At 40.2% G+C, this 15,448-nt stretch overlaps 1 protein-coding gene across 3 annotated transcripts in view; it reads right to left on the reverse strand.

The window, feature by feature from the left end:
- Nucleotides 1–1,146: 1,146 nt before the first annotated feature.
- Nucleotides 1,147–15,448, reverse strand: part of zmynd11 (zinc finger, MYND-type containing 11) — a 159,973-nt gene continuing 145,671 nt past the window's right edge. For all 3 annotated transcript variants that reach the window (XM_048558875.2, XM_048558895.2, XM_048558885.2), the window contains 2 exons: nt 11,748–11,933; nt 1,147–2,660 (listed from right to left, as the gene is read on the reverse strand). In XM_048558875.2, the coding sequence (XP_048414832.1) occupies nt 2,538–2,660; nt 11,748–11,933 (309 nt within the window). In that variant the 3' untranslated portion in view covers nt 1,147–2,537. The remainder of the gene's footprint in view (nt 2,661–11,747; nt 11,934–15,448) is intronic.

Raw genomic sequence — 15,448 nt, forward strand, 5'->3', positions numbered from 1 at the left:
CACATTTTGCCAAGTTACATTCCATTTGTCAAGTCTTTGCCCACTCAACTAACTAGTGTATAATCACTTTGCAGAAACTGTGTCATCCTCCCTACTTGCTATCTTATTTCTTCAGCAAGTGATGGTGCATACACTTCTGTCATCCAATTTATTACTATATATTGTCCACAAATGCATTGAAACCAACTCAGCGAGCAACTCAACAACCTCACCCAGCACTGTTTTCTGTGGCACACTGCAGTTATAGGTTGTTATCCTGAAAATGCCCCATTTATTCCAACTCATCTTCTATTGGTTAGCCAATTCTCTATTTCAACTTTGCTACCAACTCTGTATGGTTAGGAAGAATTTTTGAAGGTGCACTATAGTTACTTGGTCAAATCTACACCAGTGTGTGGTGTATTGCAAATATGCATTAAAACAGCCACATATACCATAATCCAGAAATGGCAGGATACAGACTAGACTCTCAATCACAAGGAAATTCATTTAAATGGCAGAATGAAAAATATTCTGCTCCTAAGCACGGATTCCATCCCTTTCCCGTGTAACAGTCTGAGATTCAGCCAAACTGTTCACAACTTTGGTGCCAGATTCAATCCTGCGATGACACTTCCAACCTCACATTTGTGCCCTCAATAAAGACTGCTGATTTCTATATCTGTAACATGGCCTCATTTCACTCCTGTAGATGGTGAGCGATATAGTATTTTCACTATTCTCAATAACAGTCAGAACTGCCAGATGTGGGGGATTTGAAGGAGATGGGAGGAGGGTAGCACAAATGGTATCAAGATAAATAAAACCTGACTTAAAACAAGCCAATTCTGCACACTTTGATCAAGAACAAAAATAAAAGGTGGGCAGTGGAATACAAAATAAATAGGAGGAAAGTAAGTATTTCAGGGTGGGCTAGCACAATTGAGATGGAAAATTACTTTTTAAATTCTTTAAGATCAATCACAGAAACCGAAAGCCAATTGACAAAAAAAGTCTAAGCGAATTAAAAATACAAATGACAAACAGACTTGAACAATAAGGTTTACAGTAATTTGTTTGAATAGTACATGTCAACCTCTAAACAAGTTGTTCAGTTATAAACCGAAACAGCCCCACCTCTCCAGTGGGAAGACGACATTGCATCAGTCCTTGCCAATTATTTTTATTTTATATATTTATATATAAATAAACACCAAAAGTTAAACATTCAAAGTACATCTCTGAAATACATTTATTGCCCAATGTAAACACAGATGATTTAATATATTGCCAGTAAGAAAAACTTACAAAAAAGCCCAGGATTTGCCATGTCCTAATTGAACTGCCATGTGATGCCACACTAAAATGAATAAATGTGCAGAGTGGCTAAACCTTACATGATGGAGTTACAAATGGCAATTGTATTTAGCTATGAATTGATTTTAATGCTTCGTCTAAAACAATCCAAAGCAGGTTAATTTAGTGATAATTTAAAACAAAATCAGGCCACAGTCATGTTTATCAGAGTGTTTATACTGCATAATTTGAAGAAGGTGCAATGCTGTTACCAAGACATGAAAACAGAACAGTCAAAGTTACACGTGTCTTACTTTCATGCAGCTACGAGTAAAAGGTTCAAACAGCCTTTGGAATGATTCTATATTTAAAATTATTTTCCGTTTTCTGCAATACCACAAAACATTTACTGGTATGTGTTTTGTACCAGACACGTAGCAAGGTACAGACCCATCACAATCACAATGCCTTTTATAAATGGATTGACATGCAGATACATCATTCTGTCTAAGGTGACAAGGACTGTAAGCAAACAGGCAGCAATAGCTAATTACAATCCAAAACCTAAGAGCTGCTGAGAAAAAAAAACTAAGTGCTTCATTTTATTTTATACAATTCAACTGCAAGACAGACAACTGCACAGATATTCAGTGAACACTGGTGCAGAAAGCAAAATTCACTGTAATTTTTCTGTTCATACCTACTGGTACATAAAGGTAGTATTTGGCAATTTTACATGCGTGTGGACTCTTTTGGGTTAGGAAGAAAAGAAATGTGCAAATTACAAAACCAGAACTAAATGTTCATTCCATCTCTAAGGTCCAGCTCATTAGAAATCCCATTTCCCTGCTTTAATACATGATCAACATTCATTTTTTATTAATAAAAGTAGCATACGTAAGAAAAATATAAAAAAGCAGAGTTGGGAAATATTAACAGTTTTTTTTAAAGCAGGTTTATTACCTGCTGTGTCAACCCTGTCCCGAAGTATTGATCACATGACCACTGATGTAAAAGAAGTTAAAAAACACACAAAAAAGTATCTGGTTAAAATCAACACAGACCGACTTGGTTCGGCTAACTGGTAAGTGGATGATGGTTGGGGGAGGGGGGAAAGAGGAAACTAAGCTTTGTAGATTAAAATGCTGGTGCAAATGGGAAGCAAGATTCACAGAAATGTGGCTCCAAAATAAAACCAGCACTGTCTGTGAGAAGGAAGCTATCTCTGTTTCTTAGTATGGCTGTTGTGGAGGAGAAAACTTTCATCTTTTCCGACGGCAGGTTCGTTTGTGCTCAGCATGCCAGTGCTCTTGCTGACATTTGATGGAGCAGTACGAGGTGTTCCAGCAGCAGTGGTACATTGCTTCTTCCTCACAGTTGTAGCACTAGAGAGAGAGAGAGAGAGAGGGAGAGAGAGAGAGATAGATAGAGAGGGGGGAGAGGAAAAGAGAAAATAAACAAGATTACTTACACTGCCTAGAGAATTTCCAGCAACAATTTCAGCTGAAAGTAAACATACAGGGAGTGGCTAAACCGTCTCCTACCACACATTAAATTGTGGCTGAATGGTCAACATATAAACTGCAACTCCAGACTATTTTGCTTCTGCTAATAATTAAAAGTTTGCTTAATATGAAGAGGTTAATTTTATATCATATTTTTCAACTTCCAGTAGGCTCTGGCATCATGGCGCAACAGAACGAGTATCAACTAGACATGAACAATAATGTATGATAGAAGGAATTCTAGACTGTTGACTGAACAAATTCAGATGTTATCTATAGAGCATACAATAACTGTTAAAAATGTCATTTAAACATGTTTCAAGATAAACTACCACCAGAGGGCTCTGCTGCATGAATTATATGCAAGTACACTGAAGATGTATAGTGAGAAAATATTAATACATTTCAAATACTGGTTAAAATCAAAGCATATTTGAGTCTAAAGTTGGAAACTTGAACTTCATTGTAGCCATAAATGAGTCACTGCTGAACCAAAAATATGGCTGCGTGAAAAATTCAAGGGTAGTTCTGTGCTTGGCTCATTTGCTCTGCTCCTAAGTAAATTCAAAATGACAAATTATATTGGTCAATGGCTTTCATTGAGAAATAGCTTAGCACTAGCACTTCAGATGAAATGTGTGAAGTGGAGTAAACAGCTGGTTTTATGAGCAAGTTTGTGCAGCATAAGTTTTTAAAAGAAAAAGATTTGCATTTATATAGCAGTCTTAATATACTCCTGATATCCTAAATGCTTCACAGCTACACATCCAATAACTCTGCAGAGACTACATGCGAACTGCGGATACTGGAGATCTGAAAAAAATCAAAACGTGCAGCAAAGAGGAAAAATGTTTAAAGCTTCAAGCCCAGAACCTTAGTTGATTTCAATTTTGGTTCTTATTTTTCAGTTCTCTGAAAACCTAAAATCTAAAGTCCATCTTCTGCTTTTAAACCCATGTTCTCAAATAATAAATTAATAAGAAAGAAAATCAAAATAAGCAGCATTTGGGACAATTACTGATCATTCAATAGAGGCACTCTAAACACTGCTATTAGAAAGTTCCAGGATTTTTACCCTTGACAATGTAGAAATAGTGCAAAATGTCCAAAGTCATGGCGATTTGGAACTTGAAGGGAAACCTGCACATAGTGTAGAACCTGCAATCCTTGTTCTTCTAGGTGCTAGAGTCTGTTGGTTGGGAAGATAGTGCAATAGAGGCCATAGAAACTTGCTAGAGTGCTCCAGTATATAGTGGAGACTACAGCCAAGGCATATTGGTAATGGTTGTGTAAATATTTAAAACACTGGATGAGGTGCCAATTAAACATAATGTATGAATTGGTGCCAAGTTTCTGAGTATTGGTGCAGCTGCACCCAAATAAGGAAATGAGTATTCTAGCACATCCAAGGGGCTGTTTAGTGCAGTGGTAATGCCCCTACTTCTGGACCAAGAGGGCCAGCTCAAGTTGACACACCTCTGGAGGACGTGGGACATCTGTGAACAGGTTGATTTAAAGTATCAATCCAGAACCCCCATGCCTGGTGCATTATAAACAAGAGAAAAATTTTGAGGGGTGAGGAGATGACCACTTACGAGAAAGCCTAGCTTCTATCTTTATCTAGTAGCCACGCCATTTATTTGGCAGGGCCGATTGGACATTTAGTCAATGATGAATCACAGGATGCTCCTGCTGCAAGTTATGTTGGTAATGCTATTAAAACGTCAAGGGGAGGAGAATTAGTTCAAACTTGGTGGAGATAATCACAGTTTGGCTTTTGTGCAATGTGAATGTTACTGTTGCTCAGTACATGTCCGAGTGCTTCTCAGGTCCTTCTCAATTACATGAACACTGCCGTTTAAATATTTTATTCATTCTCAAAGAGGTGGTCATTACCAGCAAGACTCTCCCTGGTTGATGGGGAAGGTGATGACGCACAACTGAATTGGTTTGTGATGATTAGTCAGAGGTAGTTAAGAGTCAAACACATTGGCTTGGGACTGAAGTCACAAGTTGGATAATGTTGAAAGGTTTTCTTCCCTAAAAGGACATCAATGAAAAAGTTGGGCTTTTATTAGCAACTTCATGAGTATTTCTACTGATACCAGCATTCTCATTTCTAACTCAAATCAAAATCTCAAACTGTCATTATGTGACTGCAGTTGACGACAGTTGGGTTTTAAACCCTGGCCCAAGGTACACTTGCTGCAATGCCCTCAGGTCAGGATTTTGATCTCCACCAAAAGCACTGACCCTTTTCTCAAGTGCACACTGAACCTCTGGACAGAGATGTCCCAGATATCCCAGAACTCCTTGTTGCCACATTTGGTTAAGTGCTGCCTTGTTGTCAGGTATCACTCATCTGATCAATTTAACTCATGTCCAGATCAAAACTTTATGAGTCTGGAGTCAGGAGGTTCTGATGGAAGCCAAGCTGAATAGCAGTAACCTCTAACCCTACAAGGACAAGGACAGAAAATGAACGGGATCACCACCAAATGCAAGCTTCCTTTCCAGCCACACACCCATGTTGACTTGGTATAAATCATATCATGGTTTCTTCACTGCTGCTGGGTCAAAATCTTGGTATCATTTTTCTAACAGCACTATGGATGTACCTATATCCCAGCATTCAAAAAGGCAGCTCCCTGCCAGCTTCTCAGAGTTATGGATGGGCAATAGTGTCCGAGCCAATGACACACACATTCCAAGGACAAATTTTAAAAAAGTATCACTCAATAACACTCTTAGCAACTCTACCCTCCCATCACTCTCCTGTTAACCAAGAGTAGACTGATAAATTGATAATGAGTCAGGTTCTTTCCTGTTGATCAGTGCAGATTTGGAATAGCAAAAGGAATACATATATTGATAATCTTTAGAAATATAATATGTTGAGTAGGGATCCAAGAGTGATGTGGATTCCAAAACATGTAGTTTACTCTTCTACTAAATAACAAAACTCATCAAAATGAATGATTTTCCAAAAAAAAGACTGACCTACTTTCATAACTAATCTGTTTAGAGATTTTATTATACATCTCTCAAGCAGGTGGGACTTGAACCCAAGTCTCTCGGTCCAGGGGTAGGTACATTACCACTGTGCCATAAAGGAACCCCTTGTTTTATATTAATTTCTGACTGTACTTCATTCACATTATATTTCTATAAACAACGCTATCTCATTCCCTAAGTCTTAGAGTCTCCGTCTTCAAATGACTGGGTCCTGCATGAACTACAGAAGAAAACTCAGGCTTTTAATCTGCAAATCTATAACAATATGTCCCTTCTAAAAAATTTTGAAATGGAGTATGAAACCATTTTATTTATGCTACCTCCCCTCCATAGCAGAATGATACAACTGTACTTTAGTAACTAACATAATCGGGGATGAAGGCATGGTGCTTGCAATATTTTTTCGTTGCCAGTTAGGTCAGTATCTATGGTCTAAACCTAATTTTTAAAATTTTATCCATTCACTTGTGAGATATGGGCATCACTGGCTGGACATCATTTGCTGGCTGCCCCTAGTTGCCCTCCAGGTGGTAACAGTCAGCAGCCTTCTTGAATCACTGCAAATCCATGGGCTGTACGTAGACCCACAATGTCCTTAGGGAGGGAATCCCAGGATTTTGACCCAATGACATTGAAGGAAGGGTGAGCTATTTCCAAGTCAGGTTGGTGAATGGCTTGAAGGGTAACAGTCTGGTGGTAGTGCTCGCATGTATCCTCTAACCCTTGCCCCTCTAGATGGTAGTGGTCATAGGTTTGGAAAACACACCTCTGACAACTTTCTGCATTGCATCTTGTAGTTGGTACACACTGCCACTTCACAGCACTGGAGATGGAGGGAGTGGAAGTTGGTGGATGCGGCAACAAAGAGGGCTTTGTCCTGAGTAGCGTAAAGTTTGTTGACTGTTGTTGGAGCTGCAGACACCCAGGCATGTGGGGAGTATTCCATTACACTCCTGATTTTTGTCTTGTAGACAGTGGACAGGTTGAGATCAGTCAGGAAATTACTTGTTGAATATTCCTAACCTCTAATCTGATCTTGTGCCACTGTATTTGTATGGCTAGTCCAGATTAGTTTTTGATCAATGTTAACTCTCAGGATGCTGACAGTAGGAGATTCCATAATGGTAACGTCAGCGAATGTCAAGGGATGGTGGTTAGATTGTCTCGTATGGTCACTGCCTCTGACTTATCTGGTGCAAACAGTACTTGCCACTTGCTGAAGTGACTGACCAACATACGCAACCATCTCCCTCTGTGACAGGTGTGACTCCAAATAGCATAGCGTTCGCCCTTGATTCCAGTTTGGCTAGGGTTTCTTGATGTCACACTCTTCAAATGCAGCCTTGATATCAAGGGCACTCACTCTGACCTCACTGATGGAAATCAGCTTCTTTGTCCATGTTTGAACTGAGGGTGGGTGGCTGAGTGGTCGGGGGGGGGGGGGGGGGGGGGATTGCAAACGGTGTCACTGAGCAAGTTATTGCTAAACATGTGCTACCTCATAACACGTTTGATGACACCATCCATCACATTACTAGTGATCAAGAGTTGTCTCATGGGGTGGTAATTGGTCATGTTGAATTTGTCCTGTTTTGTGTGTACAGGACATACCTGGGAAATATACCGCATTGTTGGGTAGATATCAGTGTTGGAGTTGCACTGGAACACCTTGGCGGGGCAGTATCAAGTTATGGAGCACAAGATTTCAATAATATTGTTGAAATGCTGTTAGGGCCCTAAGGCTTTGCAGTATCCAGCATCTCCAACCAATTCTCACCAAACTGCCTGCTGCAGATACATCTTGCCACAATGGAATTGGTAACAGTGAACCACTGTATAGTTCTTGGAGAGACAAGGTCCAGTCTTCACATTAAGAACACTCTCTATGGTACTATATAGCATTATCACCATGCTAAATGGGATACACTTTGAACAGACCGAGCAACTGCAGACCATCAGCAGCTGAATTGTATGCCGTCAGTTTGTATCTTCATGGCCTGGTGTATCCACCACTCACCCATTACCATTAAGCCAGGAAAGTAACCCTGGTGAAATGGAGATTGGAGGGGGGTGGGCATGTCAGGTGCAGCACCAGTCTTACCAAAAACTGAGGTGTCAACCTGAAGAACTACAAAATAGGACCATGTACCAAACAGCAAAAGACAGAATGGGTTGAGGGTTTCTAACCAACAGGCTGGATTCAAACTCTGCTGCATGCCATCATAATGGTGGTGGACGCTCAATAAATCACTTGAGGTGGTGGTGCCACAATCAATCTCAATAATGGGAAGCCCAGCACATCAGCACAGAAGATGATATTGAAACATTTGCAATAATCTTCAGTCAGATGTACTGAGTGTGCCGACCTCCTCTGGAGGTCCTCGCCATCACGGATGCCAGGCCTCAGTCAATTCAATTTGTTTCACCTGATATCGAAAGGTCACCACAACCTGATTGATAATAAATGTAAGATACATTCAACTATTTTTGTTCTTGGTTTTTCAGCCTTATTGAAACTTTCTTAGAAACAACCTGGTATGTTTAGCAAATGATATTTTAAGTCTTACTCTAAGGAAATTAACAAAAATAATTTTAAGTCTTTTGACTGAAAATACATTTTGGATGATTAGTCACCAATTGTCACATCTAAAACATTATTTGACAGGCAGTGCTGGATCCTGATATAGCTGAAACTAACTGACAAGCTATAATGAAAATAATGTAAGGCTGAAGTTTAAAGGGGGAGGGGATTGCTCATTAGAGATTTATATATCAAAGTTGAATCTCAAGAATTGGCATATAGTTAGATTTGAGTCCCAAGTCCACTTCACAAAATAAAGAGATGTCCTTCAAATGATCCGCATTACTTTCAAAGGAATGCTGACAAGAAAAGTCCTTTTCTTGGGTTCATATTATGAATAGATGTTATCACATATGAATGGAGTCAAAAGCATTTGAAAATTGAAATCCTTTTACATATATCTTCCAGAAGAACAGCATCAACATTATTCTTCTATTCTAAATTAGCAGTAGGCTATTCAGCCCCTCTGGCCTGTTCCGTCATTCAATTAGATCATAGCTGATTGATGATCTAACTCCATATACCTCCCTTTGGCCCATATCCCTTAATAATTTTGCTTAACAAAAATTTACTTATCTCATATTTACAATTCACAACCAATCTAGCATCGACTGCCATTTGTGGAAGAGAGTTCCAAACCTCAACCACACTTTGTATTTAGAAGGGCTTTTTAATATCTCTGCTGAATTGTTTGGCTTAAACTTTTAGACTATGCCTCCTGTTCTAGAATCTCCAACCAGTATAAATAGTGGAGATTCTCAGAACCCACCATGACCATCAGAGCAAATAACTGATAATAACACAAATAACTCATGCAACTAATAACTGTTCCCCAGATTGTCCAAAATCCTTTTGAAAGGCAAGAAGTTTGGGATTGCTTTATATTTCATTAGTAAGCCTGAGGAATGCAGGTTTGAAGAGCAAAAAGAAGTGGTACAGAACCATCACTTTACCTTCTACAATATGATAGGATCCAAAACGTTCTGTTAGATTCCTCCATTACTAGTTTTGGGGAAGTTGTGGCAAATTGGCAATGTCACCAGATTAGCAATCCAGAAGTGCAGGATAATTTTTCTGGAGACATGCATTCAAATCCCATCATGGCAGATTGAAAAATGTGAATTCAATAAAAATCTGGAACAAAATGCTAGCTTAACGGTGACCATGTAATCATTGACAATTGTTGCTAAAATTCACCTAGTGCTAAATGGAAGGAAATCTGCATCCAGACACTCAGCCATGTGACTGAGTTTTAATTAACCTTTGAATAATTAAGGATTGACGAAAAATGTTTGTCCAGCCAGCAATGCTACATCACATGATGGAACAGAGCAGAATTCTACAAAAGTATCAAGATCATCTGCGGTTAGATTTATCAGACTTTTGCCCCAAAAGATTTGTAAGTCAGCTCTATATAAACATTCTATTCAGGTGGGACATCGCTGCTAACTCAAATTGAATACTTAACACTATCTACAGGTCTTCAGCTCCCATACAGGTTTGAGTTGGTTCATTTCTCATTTGAATTCACTGGAAGACCAGATTCAGGCAATGTTACGCAAACGTTAAAAAAACATGTTGTAAAACATCCTAATTAAGGGCCCAGTGCTGGTGGTGGATGCTGACAGACTTTTGCTCATTGCAGGAGAGGACCAGAAAGCACAGTCTTAGCGACTGGAAAATCGCTAACGTGACAACTCTGTTTAAAAAGGGAGTAAGGCAAAAGATGGAAAATTACAGGCCGATTAGCCTAACCTCAGTCATGGGTAAGATTTTGGAGTCCATTGTAAAGGATGAGAATTCTGAATATTTGGACTTGTATAGTAAAATAGAACAAAGCACGGTTTCATCAAGGGGAGGTCATGCCTGACAAATCTGCTTGAATTTTGAATTCTTTGAGGAAGTAACGAGCAGGGTAGACCAAGGATAGCGAATGGATGTTATCTACCTGGACTTCAAGAAGGCCTATCATAAGGTGCCACACAGGAGGCTGCTGAGTAAGAAAAGGGCCCATAGTGTTACAGGCAAGGTGCTAGCATGGATAGGAGATTGTCTGTCTGGCAGAAAGCAGACAGTGGGGATAAAAGGGTCTCTCTCAGGATGGCAGCTGTTGCGTGTTATGCAAGGGTCAGTGCTGGGACCGCAACTTTTCACTTTATACATTAATGATCTAGATGAAGGAACTGAGGGCATTCTGGCTACATTTGCAGACGATACAAAGATAAGTGGAGGGACAGGTAGTTGAGGAGGTGGTGAGGCTGCAGAAGAATGTGGACATGTTAGGAAAGTGGGAAAAGAAGTGGCAGATGGAGTGCAACATGGGAAAGTGTGAGGTCATGCACTTTGACAAGAAGAATAGAAGCATGTAAAATTTTCTAAATGGGGAGAAAATTCAGAAGCCTAAAGTGCAAAGAGACTTGGGAGTTCTAATTCCAGGATTCTCTCAAGGTAAACTTGCAGGTTGAGACAGTAGTTAGGAAGGCAAATGCAATGTTGGCTTTTATTTTGAGAGGACTTGAATATAAAAGCAGGATAAGGCTCTGGTCAGGCCTCATTTGGAGTACTGTGTGCAGTTTTGGGCCCCATATCTCAGGATGGATGTACTGGCCCTGGAGCGGATTCAGAGGAGGTTCACAAGAATGGTCCCAGGAATGGCAAGTTTAACTTATGAGAAACATTTGAAGACTTTGGGGCTATAGTCATTGGAGTCTAGAAGGATGAGGAGGGATATAATTGAAACTTACAGAATACTGAATGGCCTGGACAGAGTGAATGTTGAGAAAATGTTCTGTTTGTAAGAGAGTCTAGGACCTGAGGGCACAGCTTTAGAGTAAAGGTAAGACCTTTGAACGCTGAGACAGAGAGAAACTTTTTCAGCCAGAGAGCGGTGAATCTATGGAATTCACTGCCAGAGAAGGCTGTGGAGGCCACGTCATTGAGTACATTTAAGAATGTGATAGACAGGTTCTTGATTATCAAGGGGATTAAGGGTTACAGGGAGAAACAGGAGAATGGGATTGAGGAATGTATCGACCATGACTAAATGGCGAAGCAGACTCGATGAGCAGAATGGCCTAGTTTCTGCTCTGATATCTTACAGTCTTAGTAGTAAATCTGTGGAATTCTTTTCAGAGGTGAGTAACATTGCAGCAGTTCACATCAATTTGTGCACTTAGCCCTGCAGTATTTTTTGATACATAAATAATGATTTTATACAAAAAGGTCCAGAGGACAATGAAAATAACAACGTCTGTGAAAAATTGCTTAATTGGCATACCAAGTTAGGTTTTTAAATTATTAATTCAATTTAAAAAGTCAGCTCTTCAATCACCTTGATTTATTGATTTCTGCAGAATCATTTTCTTACTCACCCATTGCTTCTTTTTGGTCTGGGAGATGAACTGCTTGTGCTGTGTGGCCAGTTTTTTGATCTCTTCCATGAATTCCTCTTTGCATTTTTCCTTCACTTGCTTACACTTTCTATCCATCTCGGCTTGCATGTTGACAACAGCTTTGTTCACTGCCTGACGCTTTTCCTCCTCCATTTCAGTGCGCAACTATAAACATTTCAAGGAGCAAAATTTAAGCATGTTCAATATAAAACACTATTACTAAGGAACATCCTATCAGACAAAACTTGACCAGGTCACTCTTAAGCCTCAAATTTCAATACTATATCTCTAATTGTTTGGAAAATCATCCTTTGGAGCAGGCTTTGAAACACACTTAATCAACACTGAAACCAGCTCCTGAAAAGGTGGACCGATGGGATGTAACATGACCATATGTATTAACAAGAAATAAAAGTTAAATTGCATCGAGATAATAGTTACTTCACAATGATTACTATACAAAACAGAAATTGCTGGTAAAGCTCAGCAAGTCTGGCAGGGTCTCTGGAGAGAATGCAAGAGTTAACATTTTGACTCCAGTGACTCTGCTTAAGACCTTAAGGCAGAGGAGCAGAAGTAGGCCATTCAGGCTATCGAGTCTGCATCGCCATTCAATCCTGGCTGATATGTTTCTCACCCCCATTCTCCTGCCTTCTTCCAGTAACCCTTGAACCCCTTACTAATCAAGAACCTATTTCTGTTTAGATACATTCAATGACTCAGTCTTCACAGCCCTGTGCAGTAATGAGTTCAACAGATTAACCATCCTCTGGCTGAAGAAATTCCTCCTCATCTCAGTTCTATAGGGTTGTGCCTTCACTATGAGGCTGTGCCATCAGGTCCTAGTGGAAACATGTTCTCCATGTCCACTCTCTCCAGGCCTCTCTATCTTCAGTATCTTTCAATCAGAATCCCCCCATATCCGATTGAATATAGACTCCTATGTCTTATGGTCTTATAGAGATCGACAAATTCTTGATCTCAGAAGGAATCAAGGGCTATGGGGAGAGTGCAGGGAAGTGGTGTTGAAATGCCCATCAGCCATGATGTAAATGGCGGAGTGGACTTGATGGGCCGAATGGCCTTACTTCCACTCCTATGTCTTATGGTCTTTACTGCTCTTCATACGACAAGTCTGCTGTCGCCAGGATGATTCTTGTAAATATCCTCTGGAACTGCTCAAAGACTAGCATATCCTCCTTCTGATATAGGTCCCAAAACTGCTCTCAATATTCCAAATGTGGTCTGGCCAACATCTTATCCTGCCTCAGCAGCACATCCCTGCTGCTCTATTCTAGCCCTCTTGAAATGAATGTTAACATTGCATTTGCCTCCCTAACTGCCAACTAAACCTGCATGTTAAACTTAAAGGAATCCTCAACTAGGACTCTCAAGTCCCTTTGTGCTTCAGAATTCCCCACTTACAAAATACTCTATGTTGCTATTCATACTTTTACTGCGGCTTAATGTTCTGGCGCAACACATAACATGTCTTTTTCCTCATTTTCTCCCAAATTCATGATTTTAACATATTTTCCTTTATTATTCCTGTAATGTTCTATGTTCTATTCATTTGTGAGCATCATTGGCTTGGTCAGCATTTACTGCCCATCCCTAATTTCCCAGATCAGGGTGATGGTGAGCTGGGTGTTAGGACTTCCACGTTGCTGTTAGGAAAGGTGTTTCAGGGTTTCAGCGAACAACAGTGAAGGAACTAGTGAAGGAGTAGTGGAAAACCAGCAGATTGGTAAGCTTTTAAAAACCAGCAGAGGATAACTAAAAATAAAACGACAGTAAGCCAGCTGTAACACAAAATATGATACAAGAGGTTTTTTTAAAAAAGGTATCTGAAAGGTAACAGAGGAATTTTGACTGCCACTTTTGGAATACTGTGTGCAATTCTGGTCTCCCTGCTATTGGAAGAATATTGTGAAACTTGAAAAGGCTCAGAAAAGATTTACAAGGATGTTGCCAGGGTTAATGGACTTGAACTATAAGGAGAAGTTGAATACGCTCGGGCTATTTTCCCTGGAGCACCGGAGACTGAGGGACTTTTTTTTTCCCTTTATTTATTCATGGGATGAGGGTGTCACTGGCTAGGCAGCGTTTATTGCCCATTCCTAATTGCACAGAAGGCAGTTAAGAGTCAACCACATTGGGCTTTTCCAACAATCGATAATGGATTTACAGTTATCATCAGGCTCTTAATTCCAGATATTTATTGAATTCAAATTCCACTATCTACCATGGAAGGATTCAAACCTGGGTCTCCTTACAGTCCTGTGATAATATCACTAAGCCATCGCACACCCCCGTGACGTTATAGAGGTTTATAAAATCATGACAGGTATGGATGGGGTGAGAGAGTTCAAAACTAGAGGGCATAAGTTTAAGGTGTGATTTAAAAGGGACATAAGGGGCAACATTTTCACATCGAGAGTGGTGCATGTAGGAATGAGGTGCCACAGGAATTAGAAGAGGTTGATACAATTTCAACATTTAAAAGGCATCTGGATGAGTATGTCAATAGGAAGGGTTTAAAGGGATACGGGCCACATGGAACTAGATTAATTTAGGCTGTCTGGTTGGCACGGATGAGTTGCACCAAGGTGTCTGTTTCCATGCTGTACAGTTCTATGACTCTAGTGGAAAATTAAGCTGGAGAAGTAGTAATGGGGAACAAAGAAATGGCAGAGGAACTGAACAGGCATTTTGCATCAGTTCTCACAGCAGAAAGACACCAGTAGCATGCCAGAACTTCAAGAGTCAGGGGCAGAGTGAGTGTAATAGCCATCACTAAGGAGACAGCAAAAAGTCTGAGGTGAATAAATAACCCGGATGAGTTGGGCTACACCCTAGAGTTCTGAAGGAGATAGATGACGAGATTGTAGATGTATTGGTGGTGTTCTATCAGGAATCACCGGAGTCAGGATGGGTCCCAGAGGACAGGAAAATGGCTAATGTAAGACCCCTGTTTAAGAAGGGAGTGAGGCAAAAACAGGGAACTATAGGCCTTATGCTTGTAAGTGCGTGGTAAAATCGGGCTGAGCCAGCATGGCTTCATCAAGGGAAGGTCATGCCTTACAAATCTATTAAATTCTTTGAGAAGATCATAAGCAAATTAGACAAAGGACAGCCAGTGGACATGATCCATTTGGTTTTCCAGACAGCCTTTGATAAGGTGCCACATAGGAGGCAGCTAAACAAGATAAGCGCCCATAGTGTTCAGGGCAAGGTACTGGCATGGAGAGGGGATTGGCTGACTTGCAGAAGGTAAAGAACAGGGACAAAAGGGTCCTTTTCAGTATGGCAGCCAGCGTCTTGTGGAATCTCTGTGTTGGGACCACAACTTTCACGTTATACATTAACAATCTGGATGCAGGAACTGAGGGCATTGATGACACAAAGACAGATGGAGGGGCCAAGAAGTTGCAGAAGGAATACATTGTGTGAAAGTGTGAGGTTCTGCACTTTGGTAAGAAGAACAGAAGTGCAGACTAATTTCTAAACAGGAAGGCCTCGGAAATCTGAAGCATAAACATTATGGTTGGCTTGAGTACAGCTTGCATAGTAGCTGGTAACAGGATAATGAAAATGATTCAAACTATTCTTGTTAAACACAACTAATTACATATTTATTTAAAGGATAAATCTGAAAATAATGCTGTTACATGTATTGC

The sequence above is a fragment of the Stegostoma tigrinum genome, chromosome 2 (genome assembly GCF_030684315.1).
Source record: "Stegostoma tigrinum isolate sSteTig4 chromosome 2, sSteTig4.hap1, whole genome shotgun sequence".
Lineage (NCBI taxonomy): Eukaryota > Metazoa > Chordata > Chondrichthyes > Orectolobiformes > Stegostomatidae > Stegostoma > Stegostoma tigrinum.